This window comes from Lynx canadensis, chromosome D2, assembly GCF_007474595.2.
Source record: "Lynx canadensis isolate LIC74 chromosome D2, mLynCan4.pri.v2, whole genome shotgun sequence".
Taxonomy (NCBI): Eukaryota; Metazoa; Chordata; class Mammalia; order Carnivora; family Felidae; genus Lynx; species Lynx canadensis.
The window spans coordinates 33167028-33189877 of record NC_044313.2 but is presented as its reverse complement, the minus strand read 5'-3'; the positions used below and the strand labels follow the sequence as shown (position 1 = coordinate 33189877).

Here is a 22850-nt window from a genome sequence, read left to right as displayed (position 1 = left end):
GAAACTGAGAGTTGGATGCTTAACTGACTGAGCTACCCAGGCACCCTTAATGTTTATTTATTTTTGAGTGAGAGAGAGAGAGTGCAGGCTCGATCCAGGGAGGGGCAGAGAGAGAGAGGGAGATAGAGGATCTGAAGCAAGCTTTGCGTTGTCAGTGCAGAGCCCAACTTGGGGCTTGATCTCACAAGCTTGTGAGATCATGACCTGAACTGACGTTGGACACTTAACTGACTGAGCCACCCAGGTGCCCCTCCACTGTATATTTCTTAAGAGTAGAAATATTTTATTGCAGAACCGATATAGTAATTATAAATTGTAAGTATCAATTATAGTTGTAACTATCAATATTTACATTGACACCTTTATTTAACCCACTGTGCATATGACAATTGTGTTGGTTGATCTAAAAATGTCTTTCGTTGACTGTTTTCCTTTTCTCTACCTAGTACAAAATCAAGTTTAGGGACAGGTGTTACATGTAATTGTCAAATTGTTTTAATTTCTTTCATCTCTGACATGTCCACAGCTTTTCAATGGAGGGCTTGATCCCACCACGCTGGGATCATGACCTGAGCCGAAATCATGAGTCAGAGACTCAACCGACTGAGCTGCCCAAGGGCCCCCACCCCCATAATTTCATTTTTAAATAGAATTTTCTTCATTTTGAATTTGTCTCATGATTTTGTGTCTCATGATTGAGCTTATACATTCTCAGCCACATTGTGTCCTTTTCAGGGTATCACATCTAAGTGTGCAAAATGTATAAACATCTTTTTTAAAGAAGCTTGTTTACCCAGGGAAACAGAGAGATAAGGTTGTAGCTATAAGCCAGTATTTCTCAACTTTAGCTGTAAATTAGAAGTATTTGAATAGCAGTGTAAAGGCTCCTCCTCCAGAGATATTGCCTTAATTCATCTTGGGTGGTGCCCAGACATCAGCATTTTTAAAACTTCCTAAATGTTGCTAACATGCAGCTAAGTTTGAAAAACACTGCTCCAAGAGTATGTGGGTGGTAATGGTGGTAATTTAACATGATAGAAGTTAAAGCATGTTTGAAAACTTTTTGGAAATCCAGTACACAAGAAAAAGATTGAGGATTGAAGAACTGTATGAGGAGTTTTGAGACCTTTTGTTTGAGGCCTTCGTACTTGAGTACAATTGTAGCAAAATAATATTATGGGATAATAGGACCATATTAACTGTTCAATAATGAAGGGAGGATCATACAGGTAGAATATGACAAATTGTATTTTGAGAACTTCTGTGAAAGATTTTCTTAGAAAATATAAGAATCTAATTATACTCATAGTTTTTCATATTTTAACGGTTAATATTTTATAGCAGAGTTTAAGAATATCCTTTTTCATGATAATAGTTTCACCTGATTTATAGGAATGTACCAGGAATGTACCATAAATTTTATTTATGCCTACAGATGTAATAATATAGTATCAAAAGTTTTTAATGTCAGGGTGCTGACAGCCAGGCTGCTGGCTGGCTTAGTTGGAAGAGCATGTGACTGTTAATCTCTGGGTCGTGAGTTTAAGCCCCACGTAGGGTGTAGAGATTATTTAAATAAGTAAAACTTTAAAAATTTGTAAGATAGCATAAGATATTACTTATCAGATAAGACAGAAACTTTTACCATTCAAAGTGGAAAACATAATCACTAACCACTAACAAGAATGACTAATGTAATTTATTATGGAATATATATTATTATAGACAAAATTACAAAATATAAATGTGTTTAAATTTTGAGGTCTTTATTGGGAAAACAGTAGGGTTCTATGGGATAGCTATTATGATTCATAAAACTTTTGCTGCTATTGACCAAGGGAGAGGAAGGAGATGTACTAAATAAACCATTTAGAAAAATTGGAGTTTAAAATACTATAATTTCATAATTTCACAGAGGGAGAAATAGAGAATAGCCAGAAAGAAGTAAGTTAACAAGTGAGTTACGAAAGCTTTGAAAAGTTAGAAAGTTAGGAAAGTAAGAAAAAGAAAAAAGTTGAAACAAGATTGTGATTAGACTCTCTCAGCTAACCTCACTTTATCATCATATATGTCCTTATGTCTAGGTATCTCCTATATTAACTTAAATTTCTTTTATTGAGGTGAAAATTTACGTAAAATAAAGCTATTTAAAAATGTGCAGTTCAGGGACACCTGGGTGGCTCAGTCAGTTGAGTATCAGGTCATGATCTTCAGCTCAGGTCATGATCTCCTGGTTTGTGTGTTCAAGCCCTGCATGCATTGGGCTTTGTGCTGATAGCTCAGAGCCTGGAGCCTGCTTCAGATTCTGTGTCTCCCTCTCTCTCTGTTCCTCCTCTGCTCACACTCTCTCAAAAAATAAACATTAAAAATAAAAAAAAAATGTTCAACTCAGTGCTATTTAGAACATTTGCAGTGTCATGCAACCACTACCTGTTTCTAGTTACAAAACATTTTCATCACCCTATATCCATTAGGTAGTCTGTCCCTATTCCTTTCCTCCCCCTCCACTCCCCAGTCATTGTCAATCACCAATCTGTTTTCTTTCTCTATGGATTTACCTGTTCTGGATAGTTCATACAAATGAAATTATACAATATGGATCTTTTGTGTCTGGTTTCTTCAACTTAGCATAAAGTTTTTGAGATTTCATCTATTTTGTATCATGTATCCATACTTCATTTCTTCTTATGGCCAAATAATAGTCCCTCGTGTAAATATCACATTTTGTTTATTCATTCCTCTGTTGATGGACATTTGGGCTATTTCTGTCTTTTAGTTTTTATGAATCGTGCTGCTATGAATATCTATGTATAAGTGTTGCATGAAAATCTATTTTCACTTCTTTTGTGGTATATATCTAGGAATGGAATTACTGGGTCATATGGTAATTCAGTGTTTAACTTTATGGGGGAACCACCAAACATTTCCATACCAGCCATATCATTTACATTTCTACTAGCAAAGTTTGAGGATTCTACTTTTTCCACATCCTCTACAACAATTACATTCTACTTTTTTGAATATAGCCATTCTAGTCTGTTTGAGTGCTGTGCCATTGTGGGTTTTTTTTTTTTTTTTTAGAGTTTATTTATTTTGAGAGAGACATAGAGAGTAACCAGGGAGGGGCAGAGAGAGGGGGGACAGAGGATCTGAAGCAGGTTCCTCCATGACAGCAGTGACCCCAATGCGGGTCTCGAACCCGTGAACTGTGAAATGATGACTCTCATTATCTGATGCTCAACCAACTGAGCCACCCAGGCACCCCTTAATAATTTTTAAAGTCATTGTGCTTTTGAATTTTTTTTTAATGTTTATTTATTTTTGAGAGAGACAGAGACAGAATGTGAGTGGGTTAGGGGCAGAGAGGGAGACACAGAATCCAAAGCAGGCTCCAGGCTATGAGCTGTCAGCACAGAGCCCGATGCGGGGTTCGAACCCATGAGCTGTGAGCTCATGACCTGAGCCGAAGTGGGATGCTCAACCGACTGAGCCACCCAGGTGCCCCAAGTCATTGTGGTTTTGATTTACATTTCCCTATTGACTAATGATATTGAGCATTACTTCATATGCATATTAATAGCTATTAGCATATCTTCTTTGGAGAAATGTCTGTTCAAGTCCTTTACCCACTTTTATTTTTACTCAAAAAAAATATTTATTTTGAGAGAGAGAGAGAGTGCATAGGGAAGGGGCAGAGAGAGAGGGAGAGAGAGAATACCAAGCAGGCTCCATGCTGTCAGTGCAGAGCCTGAGTCGGGGCTTGATCCCAGTAACTGTGAGGTCATGACCTGAGCCAAAATCAAGAATCTGAGGCTTAACCAACTGAGCCACCAAGGTGCCCCCTTTTACCCTCTTTTAAATTGGGTTGTCTCATTGAGTTGTAGTTCTTTATATATTCTGGACACTAGATTTTTATCAGATATATGATTTACAAATATTTTCTCTTTCTGTATTAATTTTTCCAACTGTGTCCTAGAAGTAAGTTCTTCTGAAAGATCTTGACAATAAATACATTACTAACTATGCCTTTGCCACTTAGTCCTTCCTTAAGGCCTTCAAATATACTCATTATAAAAGACACCTGATGTTTCTTAAACTGGTTGCTGGGTACAAGGGTGTCCATTTTATTTACGTATTTTACTACTACTCATATATAGGTTATACTCTCTCTCATATAAAGAAAAATATAAAGGCTTGACAATGCTGCTTCCTGTCATTACTACCCCATTCTCCTATTTCTGTCCTCTCTGTTCATTGACATACTTCTAGAATGAGTTGTCAACATTTTCCCCTTCATTTTATCTACAGCTAGTTCCTCTTTAATCCTTTGCAAAACAACTGTGTTGCCCATCTTGAAATAATGACACCTTTGAGCCTCTGCCCCACCTCCATCTTCATTCTTTCTTCCTAGGCCATGTCACTAATGACTCACCTTGTTGCAATATACAGATGACTCTTCAACCCGTGTCTCCAAACCCAAGCCCTTAACCCAAGTTTTAGAATTCTATCCTGGATATTCCCGGCCTTTTACTTTACCAGATATATTTCCCCTATTAATCAAGTTTTTTTCCCCCCAATCCAAATCCCCATGTTTTCAAACCACATTAGTTTCAGTCTCAAGAGTTTTGTAGTAATTGCTGGTTCCTCCCTCTTCAGTCCCTCCTTATAGCTGATCAGTTATCATGTCTTGTGACTTCTAAACGCCATCATTTCCACTCAGTGGCTATCACTCCATTTTAATCCATTATCACAGGGTGCTGGAATTATTTCAATAGCCACTCTGTGCCCGACTCCATTTCCTCTCTCCTTGAGTGATACTGGAAGTCTTTAAGAAAAGCCATATGATGTAACATGGTGCTAGATAAGAAAGGTAACTTAATATTATGGAAGATGAAGTGGAGAGGGGAGAAGGTAGGGTGAAGCGCTGAAGCCCTAAATTATAGCAACGGCGATAGAGAAGATGCATGAAAAAGCGTAAAGTCGACTGAACAAGTGGAGCTGGGAGGGCTTACATCTAATATCCTGTATTCTACTCCCATAAATTAAGTACGTCAAGTGAATTTTTGTTAAGCGAGTCAAACCCGTGCCTCTGTAAGAATTGTCACGCTCGGAGAGAGCCAACCAGCCTCCACCATCCAGATGGCGGATCCCAGATTGGCCGCCAGAGTGTCAGGGAGTGGGCCTCTCTAGCTACTGTCTCTATGGTTCGCAGAATATCCAGTTCGGGGGTTTGACCGGGCCGGCGTTAGTGCGTGCGCGAGCTCTGGCGCGTGCCCGCTCTCCCGCAACTGCCAGAAGCCCGGGGTGGGAGGGGTGGGTCTGGGAACGTTGCGGCGGCGGCCGCCGCGGCCCCAGCCCCCAGGGCTATTCCCGGGCCGAGTTTGCGCCGGGGACTCTTCCGTCGTCTCCTCAGGCGGCGCTCACCCAGCCCTAGATGGTGGGTCCGGAGGATGCAGGAGCCTGTTCGGGAAGAAACCCCAAGTTGCTCCCGCTGCCGGCGCCGGAGCCCGTGGGCCAGGACAGGAAGATGATCCGGGCCACGGGCGGCTTCGGCGGAGGCGTCGGCGCTGTGGAGCTGCCGGTGGAGGAGGAGGAGGAAGAGGAGAAGGAGACGCCGCCTCAGCAGCTCCTTCGGCGCTACCTCGCGGCGGCCGGGGGACAGCTGGAGCCGGGGCTGTGCTACTGTCCACTTCCCGCTGGCCAACCCCGCGCGCCGCCGCCCCCGGCAGCCCCGCGCTCGGACGCCTGCCCGCGGGACTCAGGCTCCAAGCACCGAGGCGCGGCGGCGGCGGATGCCCGTGCGCCGCGGCACAGAGGCATGACCAACGGGGATTCGGGCTTTCTGCCGGGCCAGGACTGTCGCGACCTGGAGGAGCCTCGAGAGCTGGCCCGCGCGGGCGGCCGGGACCCGCGCCACCGCCGCCTTCCCCCGGAGGGGCCTGGCGACGAGGGCGCGGACGGTGAGGGCAGTCCGTCCGACTGGGCCGCGCCACTCGAGCACCCGCTGCGGAGCTGCTGCCTGGCGGCAGCGGACGCCGACAAGTCCCAGGGTGCGAGCAGCGGCTCGGGAGGCAGCCCGGCCAGCGACAGCAGCAGTAGCGAGGACTTGGAGCGGCCGGGAGCCGGCGCTGAGGGTCCACAGGAGGGCTCGTTGGCCGCCGCCTCCGCCGAGAGGACTAGCTCGGGCGCGGAGCCGCGCCCCGGCGTCTCGGACGTTCACGTGAACTCTCGGAACACGTTCGAGGTGAGCCGCGACCACCTGCCCCCAGCCGGGCCGCCGGTGCCCGCGCCCGCCGCGGAGCAGGGCGCCGCGGGGACCTCGGCCCGGGCTCGACGGAGCGGCGGTTTCGCCGACTTCTTCGCCAGGTACAGCGCAGGCTGCGCCGGGGCTCGGGGAGGGTTAGGGGTCGCGACGGGGACCGGGGCCAGGGCGGAGGTCGAGGCCAGGAACTGGCCGAGAGCGGCTTGGGGGCCGTCTCCGCGCGGGCTCTTGCTGGCGTCAGGACTTAGCTTTGATTTGTCACCGGCAAAGAGGAACTGGGTCTGCATTGTGTTGTGTGTAGGAGAAGTTGCCAACTTTGTGGGGAGCGAATCTCTCTCCCTGTGGGCTGGAGGCTATACCTGTTGTTGACACCTGGTTTCCGTGTATTCAGGCCTTGCCAGCGTGCTAAAGCCATAGCTGCAGTTTTGCTTCCTCCGGATAAGCAGACAACCTGTTCTGTTCTCGGTGCATTTTTACTGTACTACGAGAAGTAGGGTTGGGGAGTGGGGGTGAGCGCGGCGGTCTGTGTGTGCGGGTGTGGTTGTGAAAGAGAAAGGGAAGTAATTCTGCAGAGATGTCTAGTTGCGTGGAGTCTAAACCCATTCAACTAGCTTGGGGATTCCTGAAATTAGAAGTGGTTATGTTTCATAGTGTTTATTCGTTTTAATGGCCTTTATTAAAATGCAGTCAGTTTGGAATTTAGAATTTGATTCCAGCCCTTAAAAAGCCAAATGGCTATGGCGCTTTATCTAGAAAATCCCTCTTCTCTACTGCCAGATAGGCCTACGCTTTTTTTCAGCAACCTTTTAGTTTTTGATGCTACTGTATTTGTGTTTTGACCTGCTATTCTTGAAATTGAGATATGGTGCTGGACATTGCAGATTTCAGAATAGGGCTTTGATAGGGATAAATAGTAAGAAATTACTCATCCTATTGCTCATTAACGAAATAGCAATTTTCCTGGAGTCAGATCTTGATATGCTTTTTCCCCCCCTTAATCTCTAGGCAAATAGGAAAGCATTCCCAACTTGTAAACTCTTCCAGAGTTCTCCTGTGTTTTTGTTTCCTTTTCAGGGATCTTGATAGGAGTGAAAGAAACAAATTATACAGCTCAAGTTTTAGAGGATTATACAATTAGTGTGCATATTTGTAGACACAGGCACAATCTTCTCATTGTAATATTTTTTCTACTTTATTATCCCTTATTTTTCCTGCTTATATAAATTCACAAATAATTTATAGTTTTTAAATCAAGATTGGGAAATCGTAATTTGTGTTACTCATAGGATAAAATATATAGTAGTGAGATCTATGTTTGTGGGTATAGTTGCAAAAACATACTTAAAGCTTATAGTGGCAGTATTCTAAAAGCTCTCAAGGTGAACTAAGTTTATGCATTTGTGAACTTGTGTGGCCTTTGGGTGGTTTAGTGGTCATGTTTTGATGCCAGGCAATTTTAGACTTGGAAGGGGCTTTGGAGATCACTAATTGAACCAGTATACCCAGAGTGCCTGCTTTGTGCCACCACTGGGAATAGAGATAATTTGGACACTGGTCCCTTACGTGGTGGTGGAGGGCAGGCTACTAGGGATTAAGTTTGAAGACAAATATGTATATATACATCGCAATTTATGAATAATAGAGCAAATTTATTATAATAGGCTTTTTCATATTAACAGTAGGCAGGAATTTTGATATAATTAAAATTTTTCTTTAATCAGTTCATAGGACTTCACTAATAGTACTTCAGTTAATAAAGCTAATTGACATTCACGTAGCCACATTACTCGTGCATCAGAGCACTGAATTTGAGTCAAAACAGGTACCATGAAGTTAATTTCTTTAAGCCCCAGGCTTGCTTTCTATCTATCTATCTATCTATCTATCTATCTATCTATCTATCTATCTATTTTGAGAGTGAGCTGAGGAGGGGCAGAGAGAGAAGGAGAGAGAATCCCAGGCAGGCTTTGTGCCATCACTGCACAGCCAGACGAGGAGCTCCAACTCAAAAACGGTAAGATCTTGACCCCAGCCGAAGTCAAGAGTCGGATGCTTAACAGACTGAGCCACCCAGGCGCCCCTAAGTCTCGGTTTTCTTAATTGAAATCTGAATGTCAAGATTCTAGATGTCATTACTTCTTTGTATAACATTCTTGGAAAAGGGCACAGTCACATTTAACCAAAACCTTAACTGAATTCTGAACACCCTAAAGGCAGAGACTATGATACTTTCTGAATCTACAATATCTAGCAGTGGTATGAAGAACTTTGCTCAAGTTGTGTTGAATTGGAAACTTTTATGGACTCTTTGTCTATTATTCTCCAGGTAATTTTGAAGAGATCTTCTATTCCTGGGCAGAATGATCAGAAATTTCCCTTGCCCTGACAACCTAAGAGGTTTTTTTTTTTACCCCCTTCGTGTGTATAATTGTCATTCTTAACTCGGAAGCTCTAGATAAGGGCTCCCTTTGGAGATATCTTGTTCTTGGATGTACTCTTGTTCTTGGGGGCAACCCCTACTGCAACTTCATTTTTTTGATGAGGAAGCGCACTATCTACATAAGGTGGTTTCGTTAGCTCATGGCAGAGATGGAATTAGAAGCCAAGATTCCTGATTTTCAGACCAGGTTTACATTTGATTATAATTTGTATTCACCTGTGGCTTTTTTTTTCCTCTCTCACCTGATTGTCCTCCATCTTTTCCTTCTTTCCACTTCCTCTCTTTTCTTGGCAAAAATCTGTCATAAATACTTTTAAGGAATAGTTTCACGTTTGCTTTAAGTAAAGAGGGGAGTATTTTACAGCAGCATATCCATTACTACAGAGTTATCTTAAAGTTTTCTAAATTGACAGAAGCTTCATTGAGTAGAGTAGAAATTATGTAGGAGCTAAAGGAATTTGGTCCAAGGTGAGACTGCTCTATCCTCATCTCCTGCTTTTTCTCCCCTCCCTTCCCTTCCAGGTGAGGTGAGTTGTATTTCAGTCCCTGTTGGGAACTTGCCTCAGCTTCACATGGGCATCTCTCTGTGAATTGTGACTTGACTATGGGAGCCCCACAAGTAATATTCCCTCAGATCCTTGGCCTTTTCCTGTCCGTAAATGTTTTAAAATGTTAGGTGACTACCACTATCTCTACTATCACCAACTTAGCAGTGAGAAGGAGATGAAAACTTCAAAAAATCTCATTTCCAGGTTAGCCTTCATTCTTCGAGGATCTCTTCATTACTCTTTTAAAAACAAATTTATTTTATGGGTCCTTCAGGCAAATTCATGTCTTTTTTTTTTTTTCAAGCTAGAATGGTTTATTTTTCAGGTAGATACAACCCTTTATAGATGTATTTTTTAAGCCATTTAATTCTCTTGCGTTTTCTTCAGATTGGCACAGTTATGGTTATTTAGAAACACACAGGTATCTGTGTCTCCAGGTAGTGCTGAGATATATATATATATATATATATATATATATATATTTTTTTTTTTTTTTTTTTTACAAAGTCTTCATGTGAATTGTGAGAATTTGGTGGCCTTAAAGGGCATAGCTAATATTGAGAAGTATTGAAGACTCTTCCCTTCTTTTTAAAAAGAAAGTTGACTTTATAGATTATGAAACCTGCAGATCCATGTAGCTTTTTCTAGAATTATTGACTTCTGAAACTTACTAAATGTTGTGGCAAAAAACTTTTCACAAAACTCTTTTTATTACACTTAGGCTGCGCTTGATCTTAGCCAAAAGGCCGAGAAGCGATCACACTTAGGCTGAATAGTGAATACGAAAGGCTTTTTTAGTGATTTCTTTTTGTATCTTTACAAACTCCATTCTCCACGATATGAAAATTATTCAGAATATATATTTTTGTTAAATATGATATTGAGAATTTTAAATTCCTACAATTACAATTTTTCTTTACTTAACGTTCTCAGAAACAACAAGATGTACCACATTCATTTTCACCTAGAATTTACACTCTTTGGCAAAATCATAATTCACCTAATTAACATAATTCACAAGCCATCATAGATTTCTGTCAGGTAGGACTCTCTTATTTGTTGCACGGTGTGTATTCCTCCCAGCCGACTAAAATAAAAACTACAGTGGGGCGCCTGGGTGGCTCAGTCGGTTAAGCGTCCGACTTCGGCTCAGGTCATCATCTTGCAGTCCCGTGAGTTCGAGCCCCGCGTCGGGCTCTGTGCTGACTGCTCAGAGCCTGGAGCCTGTTTCAGGTTCTGTGTCTCCCTCTCTCTCTGACCGTCCCCCATTCGTGCTCTGTCTCTCTCTGTCTCGAAAATAAACGTTAAAAAAAAATTTTTTTAATAAAATAAAATCTACAGTTTCAAAACCTATTTCTCAAAAAAACTAATTCAACATTTTAACAAAGAGGCAAAATACCAAACTTCTGATAAGTTTTAAAAGATTTTTATAGCTCCCTAAATCAAGCTTTTCTTTTCTTTTCCTTTTTCTTTTCTAATGTTTGTTTACTTATTTTGAGAAAGAAAGAGTGCCTGCAAGCCAGGAGCAGGAGAAGGGCAGAAAGAGAGAGGGAAAGAGAATCCCAAGCAGGCTCCACACCCAGTGCTGAGCTGGTTAATGGGCTCAATCTCACAACTGAGATCATGACCAGAACCAAAATCAAGGGTCGGGACTCTTAACTGACTGAGCTACCCAGGAGGTCCAGCATTTCTTTAATATAGGTGTGGTGTAATTCTGTGTAAGGAGAATGAAGGAATATCTGGATCTAAATATTACATTTTTGTTACTACACAGAGATTATAAAAGTAAACATGAAAATAATCACTTCTGTGTCTGTAATGAAACTCCTTTGGACATTGCTTATATGTTAATATAAGTAAAATGTTTGAAATTTTTAGGAAAGCTGAAAAGAATATGTAATTAATTGCTCTAGAATAAAAATAAGAGTCTTTTAAGATTTTAGAGTGTCATGAAGCAACCAATTATATTAGACTTAGGAGCTAATGGCTCAGGAGTGTTTTTATTTGTTTCCTGTGTCTGATACCCAGCCCCTCAACTCCGTCAACTCCCCTCCCCCTCTCTAAACACAAAGCACTAAATCATTGGAAATCCAGCTCTGGTTTTCAAGGATTTTACCTTAGAAATTCATGGTTTTAAGGTGGATGCTTGAAAATGTGGTAATCTGAATATAAATCAGGTATAAAATAGTGGGAAACTACAATTTTTATGAGACTAAGGTAATTTTAAGTACTCAAATATTATTTTGAAATGTGAGATTAAATCAACATTTTTAACACAATATCCCAATAACAAAGCAGATTATTACTCTTTGGTAGAAATTTTATGAACTATTAAAAATGGGCATAGAGATTTACTTTATTTTTAAAATACTTTTTATTTTAGACTAGTGTTAGATTTACAGAAAAGTTGCAAAGATAGCACAGGGAGTTCTGGTATACTCCTCACCCAGTTCCCCTTTTGTTAACATCACATTGTGGTACATTTTTCACAACTAAGAAACCAACATTTGTGTATTACTATTAATTAAACTTACATGTCATTCAGCATAGAGATACTGACTAAAAGATTTTTATTTGGTGCATAGTTGTGTTTTACTGTATAATAAACGTTTAAATTCAAAGGGACTTCAGGGATCACTTCATTCATCACTTAATATCCTACATAAAATCAACAGTGCTGTTATCAGAGAAATCTTTTATTTGCTAGATATCACCTAGTAGGGTGGTATTAATTTAATATTGGAAATGAGTTAGGCATGGTAGTGAGTTGTTCTTTCAGGGGGGTCCTAGAGCATTGATTTTTTAAGCTTTCAGTTCAAACTATTTGGGGCATGGGGCACCTGGGTGGCTCAGTTGGTTAAGCGTCCAACTTCTGCTCAGGTCATGATCTTACAGCTCATGAGTTCAAGCCCCACATCGGGCTCTGTGCTGACAGCTCAGAACCTGGAGCCTGCTTCAGATTCTTTGTCTCCCTCTCTCTCTGCCCCTTCCCACTCATGCTCTGTCTCTCTGTCTTAAAAATAAATAAAACATCAAACTATTTGGGGCAGTATTTACAAGATTTAACAACCAGTACCTACCTATGTGCCTCTAGAAAAATATGAAATCATATTTTAATTCTACATAATTTCATATTTGTCCAAAATTATTTTTTTGTGTATTTTCTTTTCTAATTCTGTAAATATTCCTGTGACCTTTTAAGGAATTTTTTATTTTACAATTTTATTTTACAGTTATTTGCCCACAGTGAATTAATAAAAGAATCAGAACTAGACCAAAGATCTGATTCCTAGGATTTGAAGCTAACGTGCCAATTTCTGTGAATCATGAGAAGTTTATGAACAAAAACATAGCTTTTGGTGTAGTGAAAATACTATTTGAGAGATAAGAAACTTGGTTTTTGTCCTGGGTAGCTTTTGCCATTAAATAATTGTGTGACCTTGGGCAAAATAATTCTAGATTTTTTTCCTTATAATTTCTTTGGAGTAGGAGAGAGAATAGGGTAATGAAGTAAATTCTAGTTAATCAGCATATTGGAATTTGAGACCTTAACTTCCTGACCATGAGTTATGTCTCAAAGGTTGCCAGTGTTCTACTTGGGCAAACTAATAGCTTAATGAATAATTCCTAACTTTTGTTATACTTCAAAATTACCTGAAAACACATTTAAAAAAATTGGATTCTCCAGAATCCACAACCCCTACCTTGTCAGATTCAGAGGACTTGCTTTTTGGCAGATGGCATATACAAACTACAGGATAGTGTAGTGATAAAAAATGCTGGTTCTGGAATTAGATCGCCTTGGTTTGAATTAGCTTACCTAGCTGTATAATTCTGAACAAGTTACTTGACCCCTCTGGACCTTCGCCAAGTCATCCATAAAGTAAAGATAATGGTGATACCTACCTCATGAGATTGTCCATGAGATAATGTTCTAAGTGCCTTGTACTTGTTGTGTGGTATAGGGGGAAGGTTCAGATGTTGTTACTTAAACTTCATCAAGACAGCCACAGTCCCTTCCCCAGCTTCATCACTGAAATCCATTGGTAGAAGGAAGGAAGGAAGGAAGGAAGGAAGGAAGGAAGGAAGGAAGGAAGGAAGGAGGGAGGGAGGGAGGGAGGGAGGGAGGGAGGAAGGAAGGAAGAAAGAAATGAATGGATTTTTTTGTGTACTACCTGAAGAAACATTACACAATTTGTGTAGTAGATTTTTAAACATAATTTGTATTTGGTATTGGATTGGTGTTAAAATGGACTGTAATGTAATAATCTAAAATTTTCAGAAGGCTTGAAGCTTTGACTAAAAAGCAAATCTGAGAAGGAACTGAAAGGAAGGAATGTTGAGAAAGATTAAAATATTTGTATCTTTTATTGTTTTAAGGAACTTATAGACAGGCAAAGCCAGTTTTTAAGTTAAATTCATGAAATGTTTAGCTTGGCTCACTCATACATTTCATGCTTAGTATGTTGTGGTGGGAAAGCTTTGGGAAGAGTGGAAACATTTGGAGATTTTTGAGGTGACACATCTGTTACTCATCTCTCTGTGTACTGAGAAGGGAAAGTCAGTCCTTTTTGAGGCTGCATATTTCTTCCTGGGAACTCCTTTTAGCTACGCTCAGTTGTCCCCAGGTAGTTTTGAGTGATAGTTGCTTGGACCCTACTACAGTAATTCTTAAACTTTCGTGTATTTTAAAATTACCTGGAGGGAGGAGGTTGTTAAGAATTCGGATTCCTGGGGCGCCTGGGTGGCGCAGTCGGTTAAGCGTCCGACTTCAACCAGGTCACGATCTCGCGGTCCGTGAGTTCGAGCCCCGCGTCAGGCTCTGGGCTGATGGCTCAGAGCCTGGAGCCTGTTTCCGATTCTGTGTCTCCCTCTCTCTCTGCCCCTCCCCCATTCATGCTCTGTCTCTCTCTGTCCCAAAAATAAATAAAAACGTTGAAAAAAAAAAAAAAAAAGCGGATTCCTTAAGTTCCCCCCCCCCCCCACAATCCTTTGATTCACTAGATCTTTTGTGGGGCCCAGCAGGAATCCAAATATTTAACTAGGACTCCCCAGAAGGATTCTGATGCAGGTGGTTCCCAGACATTATTACTGAAATAATTGTTGATAGGCAGGTCTCCTCAGATAATAATTGAAAGAAGGTGCAACATGCATTTATAGCTCACATTACCTTATTGTTTTAAACTTGGATCATATGTAGGTCCTCTGTAATTGGAGAGTGTAAGTACAGATACAGTAGAGAAGTATTTTGCTGACCTTCACTAGATTGAGAAGTTATCTCTGCCTGATTAAATCTTAGCTTCCTTTTTTTATTCCCCCCTTTAGTGGGAAGGGTCCTTTACTTTTATTTTATACTATGTGGAAAGCCTTGCTTGCCTGTTCTGTGAAAAGCTTTAACTTTGAAAACCTTACTCAGATCTTTTCAACATGGAGTCATAACTTTATCTCTCTTTATTTATAGCTCATCAAAAAAAAAAGGTGTTAATTTTCCTCCTGCTGCTGCTAGTTGTAACTCTTTTCCATGCCTTTAAGAAAAACTACTGCAGATTGCACATGGCTTATTTCCCTCTAGAATTTGCTGTTTCAGCCTTTCTTGGACTTCTTATTTCTGTGGCCAAAAGAAGAAAGAGATGGAAACCCATGTGACTGTCTGGGTTTTCAGCAGGCTCTTTCCTGCAATTAAGAGAAGTTTACCTTAGGAAACCAAACTACAGGTTGTGCTCCTAGTTAGAGCTTGTTTGAGAGTGAGCTTGATAATGTGTTTAATTTACCTTTGAATTTGGCTTTTTGATTTCTTTTTAATTTGAATTTTATTTTGGGATACATTTCTTGGCTAAAAAATATTTCCATCTGTCTGTTTCTAACCCCACAGAGATTAAAACATCTTAAGTTTGGAACTCAACATGATAGTTTTGAAATCAAATTATGTGCTATTTTCTCATATTTTCCAAAATACTGTAATGTATACCTACCCATCATACATGGGGCATTGTTTACAATTTCCAAATCTGGTTTTCATCAAGAATGTTTGTAGTTATCATCTAGTCAAGGAGGGGAAATACTTTTGTTCCCCCAAGAGAAAGGTATTCACAAACTGTAAGTTTAATTGTTTTTTGTAAGAAAAACAGAAAATGCTCATTTTTTGGCTTAAAAAATAGAAATTTATTTTCTGCGAGTTCTGTAGGTTAGAAGTCCAACATCAGCCTCAATGGACTAAAATCATGATGTCAGCAGGGCCCCATTCTTCTCTAGAGGTTTGAGGGGGGAGGGTCCATTTCCTTCAGAAAATGCTCATATTATTTGCTTTTGAAAAACAGGACGGGTTATGAAATAAAACTGAGGATAAATACTTTGTTTCCATACTATTCCAGTTAAGGTGGTAAGAAAAAAGATAAAGAAGATTGGAAGTTGTGAAGGTGTAAGTTAGAGACAGAAGAAACTGTTAAGAGAATGAGTTTGAAGATGTATGTACAGAGAAAAATTGTCGAGGAACATACATGTCGTCGGTTGGAAGTTAGCTCTGCACTTTGGCCTCTAGGCTTAAGAGTATTACTACAGATTATGCTTATGTTTATTTTTCTACTCTGCTTACCTCAATGCCTTTGTAGAAGTTTCTGGCAACTTCTTAAAGATATCTGCTGTACCTCCCTCTTAACTTCCCTAGTGTTCCATCCTCTCATGGCCTCATAATAGGTCATATTGTGCAGCAGAAATATCTTTTAATGACAACTGATATATATAAAGTTTTAATTAAGGCTCTAAAAGTTTAGGTATTAATATGATAGATTCAGATATTAGTACAATTTGGGGCACCTGGGTGACTCAGTCAGTTGAGTGTCCGACTCTTGGTTTAGGCTCAGGTCATGATCCCAGAGTTGTGGGATCGAGCCCCACATCAGACTCTGCATGGATCCTGGAGCCTGCTTGAGATTCTCTTTCTCTCTCTCTCTCTCTCTCTCTCTCTCTCTCCCTCTCCCTTTTTCTATCCCTCTGCCACTCTCCCCCACTCGCACGCTCTTTTTCTCTCCATAAAAAGTTTAAAAAAAAAAAAAAGAGAGAGAGAGAGGTGCCTGGATGGCTCAGTAGGTTACGGCTCTAACTTCGGCTCAGGTCATGATCTCACGGTTTCGTGACTTTGAGCCCCTCATTGGGCTGTGTGCTGATAGCATGGAGTGTGCTTGGGATTCTTTCTCTCTCCCTCTCTCACTGCCCCTCTCCTGCTCATGCTGTCTCTCTCTCAAAAATAAGTAAATAAAAAAACTTAGAAGAGACACTTACTTTGGTCACTAGAAGGTTACTATATTGCTGGAAGATAGGTTCTGTGATGGGTACCATCAGTTCAAGAAGTACTTCTAGGTTGACCTGAGCAAAAGGTCAACAAAACAAACCAACAGTAACCACCACCTTAGAGCTAAGTGTGTTTGTCTCTTTATTCTTAGAGAGTTTAAGGCACCTGATGGATGTTGTTTAGCCTCTGCTTGATTTCTTTTACTAACAAGGTCAGTTTCCTCAAGGCAGCCTATTGAGGGTGGTATTAATTGTTAGAAGGTTCTTTATGTGGAATCACAGTGTATCTCTTTGTAATGTTTCTGGTCCTGATTTGCCCTTTAGAGCCACAAAGAATAAGTCAGGTTTTTTTGTTTGTTTTTTTGTTTTTGTTTTGTTGTTTTGTTTTGTTTTACATAATCACCCTTCAGAAATTTAAAGATTATTTCTGAACCTCTTTTTTGTTTTTGGACCCTCTGGCCTAAGCATACATAGTTCTTACGAGTTAGTTTGCAGTTTTCTTACCATTTATTTATTCAACAAATGGTTTTCAGCCCTATTATGTATATGAGGCACTAAGGAAATTAAGCAATATTAAACTTAAGGTGGGGGAGTCACATAAATCAGTAGTTACACAGTACTTGATTAGTGTTATAAAAGAAGGTACAGGATGAATCAGCAGCACTGAAGGAGTGATTAACTTTGGGGTAGGAAGTTAGGAAGCTTAGGGGTAGGTAGATGAAACAAGAATGCTTGGGAATGGCCGAGATTGGAATGAGGCCAACTGAAGACTGTACAGGCACACAACATGATGTGTGGAATTTATACATGAAATAGCACAGCACTTTTGGGACTGCAGATACTCAGTGTGACCACCCTTAGTGCAGGTAAGGTAGAGTGTCAAAAACTGAGGCAAAAAGGTTGAAGCTACATTATGAGGAAGTTTATGACAGAAGTTAACAATTTGAACTTATTCCATGAAGGGTAGCAGTGCACAGGACCTTTGATGGACTTTTAAAATAAGGACAGCATGCTCAGAATTGCATTCTATTTTATTAAAAATTTTTTAACTTGATTTATTTTTGAGAGACAGTGCAAGTGGGGCAGGGTTGGGGGCAGAGAGAGAGGGAAAGAGAATCCTGAGCAAGCTCCCCGTTGTCAGCGCAGAGCCCGAGGTGGGGCTTGAACTCACAAACCATGAGATCATGACCTGAGCTGAAACCAAGAGTCGGACATTTAACTGACTGAGCCACCCAGGCACCTCCATTTTATTTTATTTTTTAAATGTTTATTTTTGAGTGAGTGAGAGAGAGGGCGAGAGAGCACACTTGAGCCTGAACTGGGGTGGGGCAGAGAGAGAGAGAAGGACTGATGGTCCGAATGGGCTCTCTTGCTGACAGCAGAGAGCCTGATGTGGGGCTCGAACTCACAGACTGTGAGATCATGACCTGACCCACAATCAAGAGTCAGAAGCTTAACTGACTGAGCCACCCAGGGGCCCCTCAGAATTGCATTTTAGAACACTGACTCTTGCAGCAGAGTGGCAGATGATTTGGGACTTGTGAAACCAGGGCTTGGATATACACTTGTGGTAGTTGATGTAAATAACAGTCAATCCTTGTCAGAAGGAATCACTAACAAATTGAATGACATATCTTACACACCAGTAGCCTTTTTGTGAAGCTTTAAGGGGGGAAAACTTTGAATCTGATTTTTGTTTTGAGGGAAGTGGGATGACATGAAAATGGAGAGTCATGTGAAAAATTATGTCTATCATGTTTTATAAGGAATTTGATGAGGGGGAAAAGACCCCATAATAGCTCTTAGGCTTGTGGTTTTGCTGTCATGGATCAGAAAGGAAACAACTGCAGGGAAAACCCTGAGAGTGTAAAGTTGTAAAATGAAGACTACATCCAGTGTGCACACACGTTCTGTACATTGCTTCATAAAAGTGGATGCTGGCAGTATGCCTTTTGGCCATTTTTGAGGATTGAATGAGGTAGACGAAGTAACCAGACTTCGTAATTACTTGTATGTGTATGTATCTCTTCTAGTAAGATACAGATTCCCTGGAGAAAGGGAACATGTCTTTCTTGCTCTTTTTTTTTTTTTTTTTTTTGTCTCTGCATGGAAACATGGAGCCTTGTATGTATAGGAACACAAGGATTTATTGGATTAAATACTGTTTAAAAGGTATAAAAATGTAATACAGTTAAACGTCTGGAACCTTTGAAGTGGTCACTCTGGGAGGCTCTCTACTTGTTACTTTAATAGGTATCATTTCTCAAAGTATTTTGGTGCCTATCTTCGGGGAGATGTTTCTGTAGGAGAGAAACCAGTTGGGCAATATAGGATAGGACTGAAGAACTGAATGTTGGAGGGGAGTCAAAGCTAAAATACATTAGGAAGCCAACCAAGCAAATTCAGTTGTACATTAACTGTACTGGAAGAAGTACTCTAACTAATATCCTAGTATAATAGAGTTATCCCCAAGCAGATAGTTAGACATAATATGTGAATAGTTGAGGTTTGTACAAACAGGCATAAATGATTTCACTTTCATATTCTTTTCAAGGATTAAGTAAAGTCAGAGAGACTTGGGGTCTACCAACCCTTAAATTTGGTTATCTTGGGTAGATCTGGCTATATCAGTTTAATTTTGGTGGAGCCTAAAACTCTTGTTACTTACCACTGGGTTTGCAAAACAGTCCATATTTCAAAGGACTAACTTTTATATAGATTATGAAAAAATCTATACTACACCAGCTATAACTGACAGTGTTACAATGTAAAAGAAATGTGAAACTCTGATAAATGTTGCCTTTATGATGTTGCAAGTTTTGAAATATCCTTTATATTTTTTCCACTTGAGAGGTAAATCATTTTCTTTAGCTTTTCTTTTTTTTTTTTTTTAAACGTTTATTTATTATTGAGAGACAGAGACATAGAGTGTGAGCAGGGGAGGGGTGGAGAGAGGGAAGACACAGAATCTGAAGCCGGCTCCAGGCTCTGAGCTGTCAGCACAGAGCCCGACACGGGGCTCGAACTCACAAACCGAGAGATCATGACCTGAGCCGAAGTCGGTTGCCCAGCCAACTGAGCCACCCAGGCACCCCTTCTTTAGCTTTTCTGACTAGCAAAACAAATTATTCTCAATTTCAGTAGAACTAGATGTATCACTCTTTTATATTTTTGATCTTTTATTGATAGCAAACACACTCATCTTTTATCATTTTATTCATTATTCATTCTTTATTCATTCTTAAGAAACCATACCAAATAATATTTGTTTACTGTCACACATTTGTCTGTTATTAGCCTGCATTTTAGATTTGCTAAAACTTAAAACCAGGTCATGTAGAGTAAATAGCTTTCAATATAAACAGTTTTGTATTTTCTTTAAAAAGCTTTAAACAGTGAAATTTAGTTTTCTGTTTAATATTTTTAATTCCAGACACAGCCAGAAAAAAAATAAAAGTGAATCTCCTTGAAATAGTTCTTACTTTACAAAGTTGTGTGGTTTAGATACAGTTTTTGGTTTGGCATACTTATTAATACTGAAAGATGTGGGTTTAGTCTGTTAATTAAACTGGTGACCATGTTTTAAGAACTGATAACTGGAAGTTTAGTTTTAGAAACCTGTTAAAATTTTATTATAGTGAAATACATATAAAATTTACCATCGGTAACATTTGATGTATTCATGCTGTTGTGCAGGCATCACAACTGTTTAGTTCCAAAACATTTCATTACTCAGAAAGGAAATTCCATGTCCATTAGCAGTCACTCCACTCCCTTCTCCCCCCAAGTCCCTGGCAACCACTAATCTATGTCCTTAGTGGGTTTGTGTATTATGAATATTTTGTATAAATGAAATCATATATGGCCTTTTGTGTCTTCTTTCACTTAGCATAATGTTTTCAGGGCCCATCCATGTTGTAGTGTGTATCAGTACATAGTTTTGATGGCTGAATAGTATTCCACTATGTGGATATATCACATTTTGTTTATCCACTTATGCATTGACAGACATTTGGGTTGTTTTCACCTTTTGGTTTTTATGAATAGTGTGAACATTTGTGCACAAGTTTTTTGTTTTTGTTTGTTTTTAATACCTCTCAAATTATTTTGGGTGTTATATCTAGGAGTGGAATTGTTGGGTCATATTCTAAATGTTTAATGTATTGAGGAACCGCCAGTTGTTTTCAACAGCAGCTGCACCATTTTACATTCCCACCAGCTGTGTACAAGGATTCCACTTAATCACCTCCTCTCCCAACGCCTATCATTTTCCTTTTTTTTTTTTTTCTTTTTCTAGTTATAGCCATCCTAGTGAGTATGGAAAAGTATCTTATGGTGGTTTTGCATTTCCCCAATGGCTAATGATGTTGAGCATATTTTCATGTGCTTGTTGAACATTTGTGTATCTTCTTTGGAGAAATGTTTATCAAATCTTTTGTCCATTAAAAAAATTTTTTTAATGGTTATTTATTTTTGAGAGGGAGGGGGAGGGGCAGAGAGAGAGAGGGAGACACAGAGTCTGAAGCAGGCTCCAGGGTCTGAGCTGTCAGTACAGAGCCCGACGTGGGGTCCCAACCCATGAACCCGTGAGATCATGATCTGAGCCAAAGTCTGACACTTAACTGAATGAACCACCCAGGTGCCCCACTTTTGCCCATTTTTTAAATTTTTTTTTTTCAACGTTTATTTATTTTTGGGACAGAGAGAGACAGAGCATGAACGGGGGAGGGGCAGAGAGAGACGGAGACACAGAATCGGAAACAGGCTCCAGGCTCTGAGCCATCAGCCCAGAGCCCGATGCGGGGCTCGAACTCACGGACCGCGAGATCGTGACCTGGTTGAAGTCGGACGCTTAACCGACTGCGCCACCCAGGCGCCCCAACTTTTGCCCATTTTAATTGGGCTGTTTGTAGTTTTGTTGTTGAGCTATATGAGTTCTTTATATACTCTGGATACTAGCCCTTTATTACATATTGGTAATTTGGAAATGTGTCCTCCTATGGCTTGTCTTTACACTTTCTTGATAGTATCATTTGATGTACAAAAGTAGAAACTTTTTAGATTGGCTATATTGCACTTCTAAGTATGTGTAACCAACTTAGTTTGTACTTAGGGGAAATAAAATATGTATATAAGCTATCTAGAGCATAGAGACAGGAAAGTACAGAATGTATGAAAAAGTATAGAGTTTGGCTCATATGTTAGGGTTATTTTCTGCAGTTTTAAGGAACAGAAGCCCACCTAAACTACCTTAAATGAAGGAAGGTTTATTATAGGCATGTAATAGGCATCTTGTGGATATTTTGGAAATACGAAATAAAATATATCTGGACTATATCGAGTGCCTGAAACAGTGGTTTCTCGGCTTTTCAAGGGATGGTTTTTCTCATCTCTTTTCTGTCTCCTGGTTGTTCGATGCATGGTTTCCACCTGCAAAAACCCTATAAAGCTATCTCAGCTCTCTCTACCTGATTATCAGTTCATGCATCTTCCAGCCTTCGACTGACTCAATCTCTAAGTCTTCTATTTAAAAATCCTGGGAGGGGGCGCCTGGGTGGCTCAGTCAGTTAAGCTTCTGACTCTTGGTTTTGGCTCATGTCACTATCTCATGGTTTGTGGAATTGAGCCCCGCATTGGGCTCTGTGTTGGCAGCGTGGAGCCTGCTTGGGATGCTCTGTCTTCCTGTCTCTCTGCCCCTCCACCACTCATGCTGTCTCTCTCTCTCTCTCCAAATAAATAAATAAATTAAAAAAAAAAATCCTGGGAATCTGATTGTCTCAGCCTATGAATGAATTTGTTTCTATTTTATCAGAGTGCAGTCTAATCAGCACTGAAGGGCAAGGCCATATGATACAAATGCAGTCACATTGGGCTACTGCTTCAGCAGGGATTGGTGCAAACGCACAAAGAAGTGGGAGCAGGTCGCAGGTATGCTGCAGCTACATATGTTTTTCTTAGTTGTGGAAATAATAGTGGGAACTAATGATGGAAAGATTATATGGGTACAAGTGGTGAATAGATTTTAATACTAGGGTGAAGAATTAAAAATTTTCCATAGATATTAGGAACTGTTGAGGATTTGGGGGCAAAGAAATAAAATGATCTGTTCTTTCCTATTCATACTTTGGAGTTTATCCTAGCCAGAATGAGTTGTCATTCTCCTCTCTAATTTCTGTTTGCCTGAATCCTCCCTTGTTCATTCAACAAGCATATTTGGACACCAACTCTATTCCAGGAAAGAAAGGAGCTAGAATAAGGCCTTTCTGGTAAAGTCAGTGATGATCATATTGTGGACATAAATTGAAAGGCTATG

General features: G+C 40.2%; 1 protein-coding gene across 3 annotated transcripts in view; it reads left to right on the top strand.

Moving 5' to 3' along the window:
* Window positions 1-5345: 5345 nt before the first annotated feature.
* The window catches only part of TBC1D12 (TBC1 domain family member 12), a 100678-nt gene continuing 83173 nt past the window's right edge, over window positions 5346-22850 (top strand). For 2 of the 3 annotated variants that reach the window (XM_030334597.1, XM_030334596.1), the window contains exon 1: window positions 5346-6366. In XM_030334597.1, coding sequence (XP_030190457.1) covers window positions 5435-6366 — 932 coding nt within the window. In that variant the 5' untranslated portion in view covers window positions 5346-5434. The remainder of the gene's footprint in view (window positions 6367-22850) is intronic. The other variant, XM_030334598.1, reaches the window with a different exon arrangement.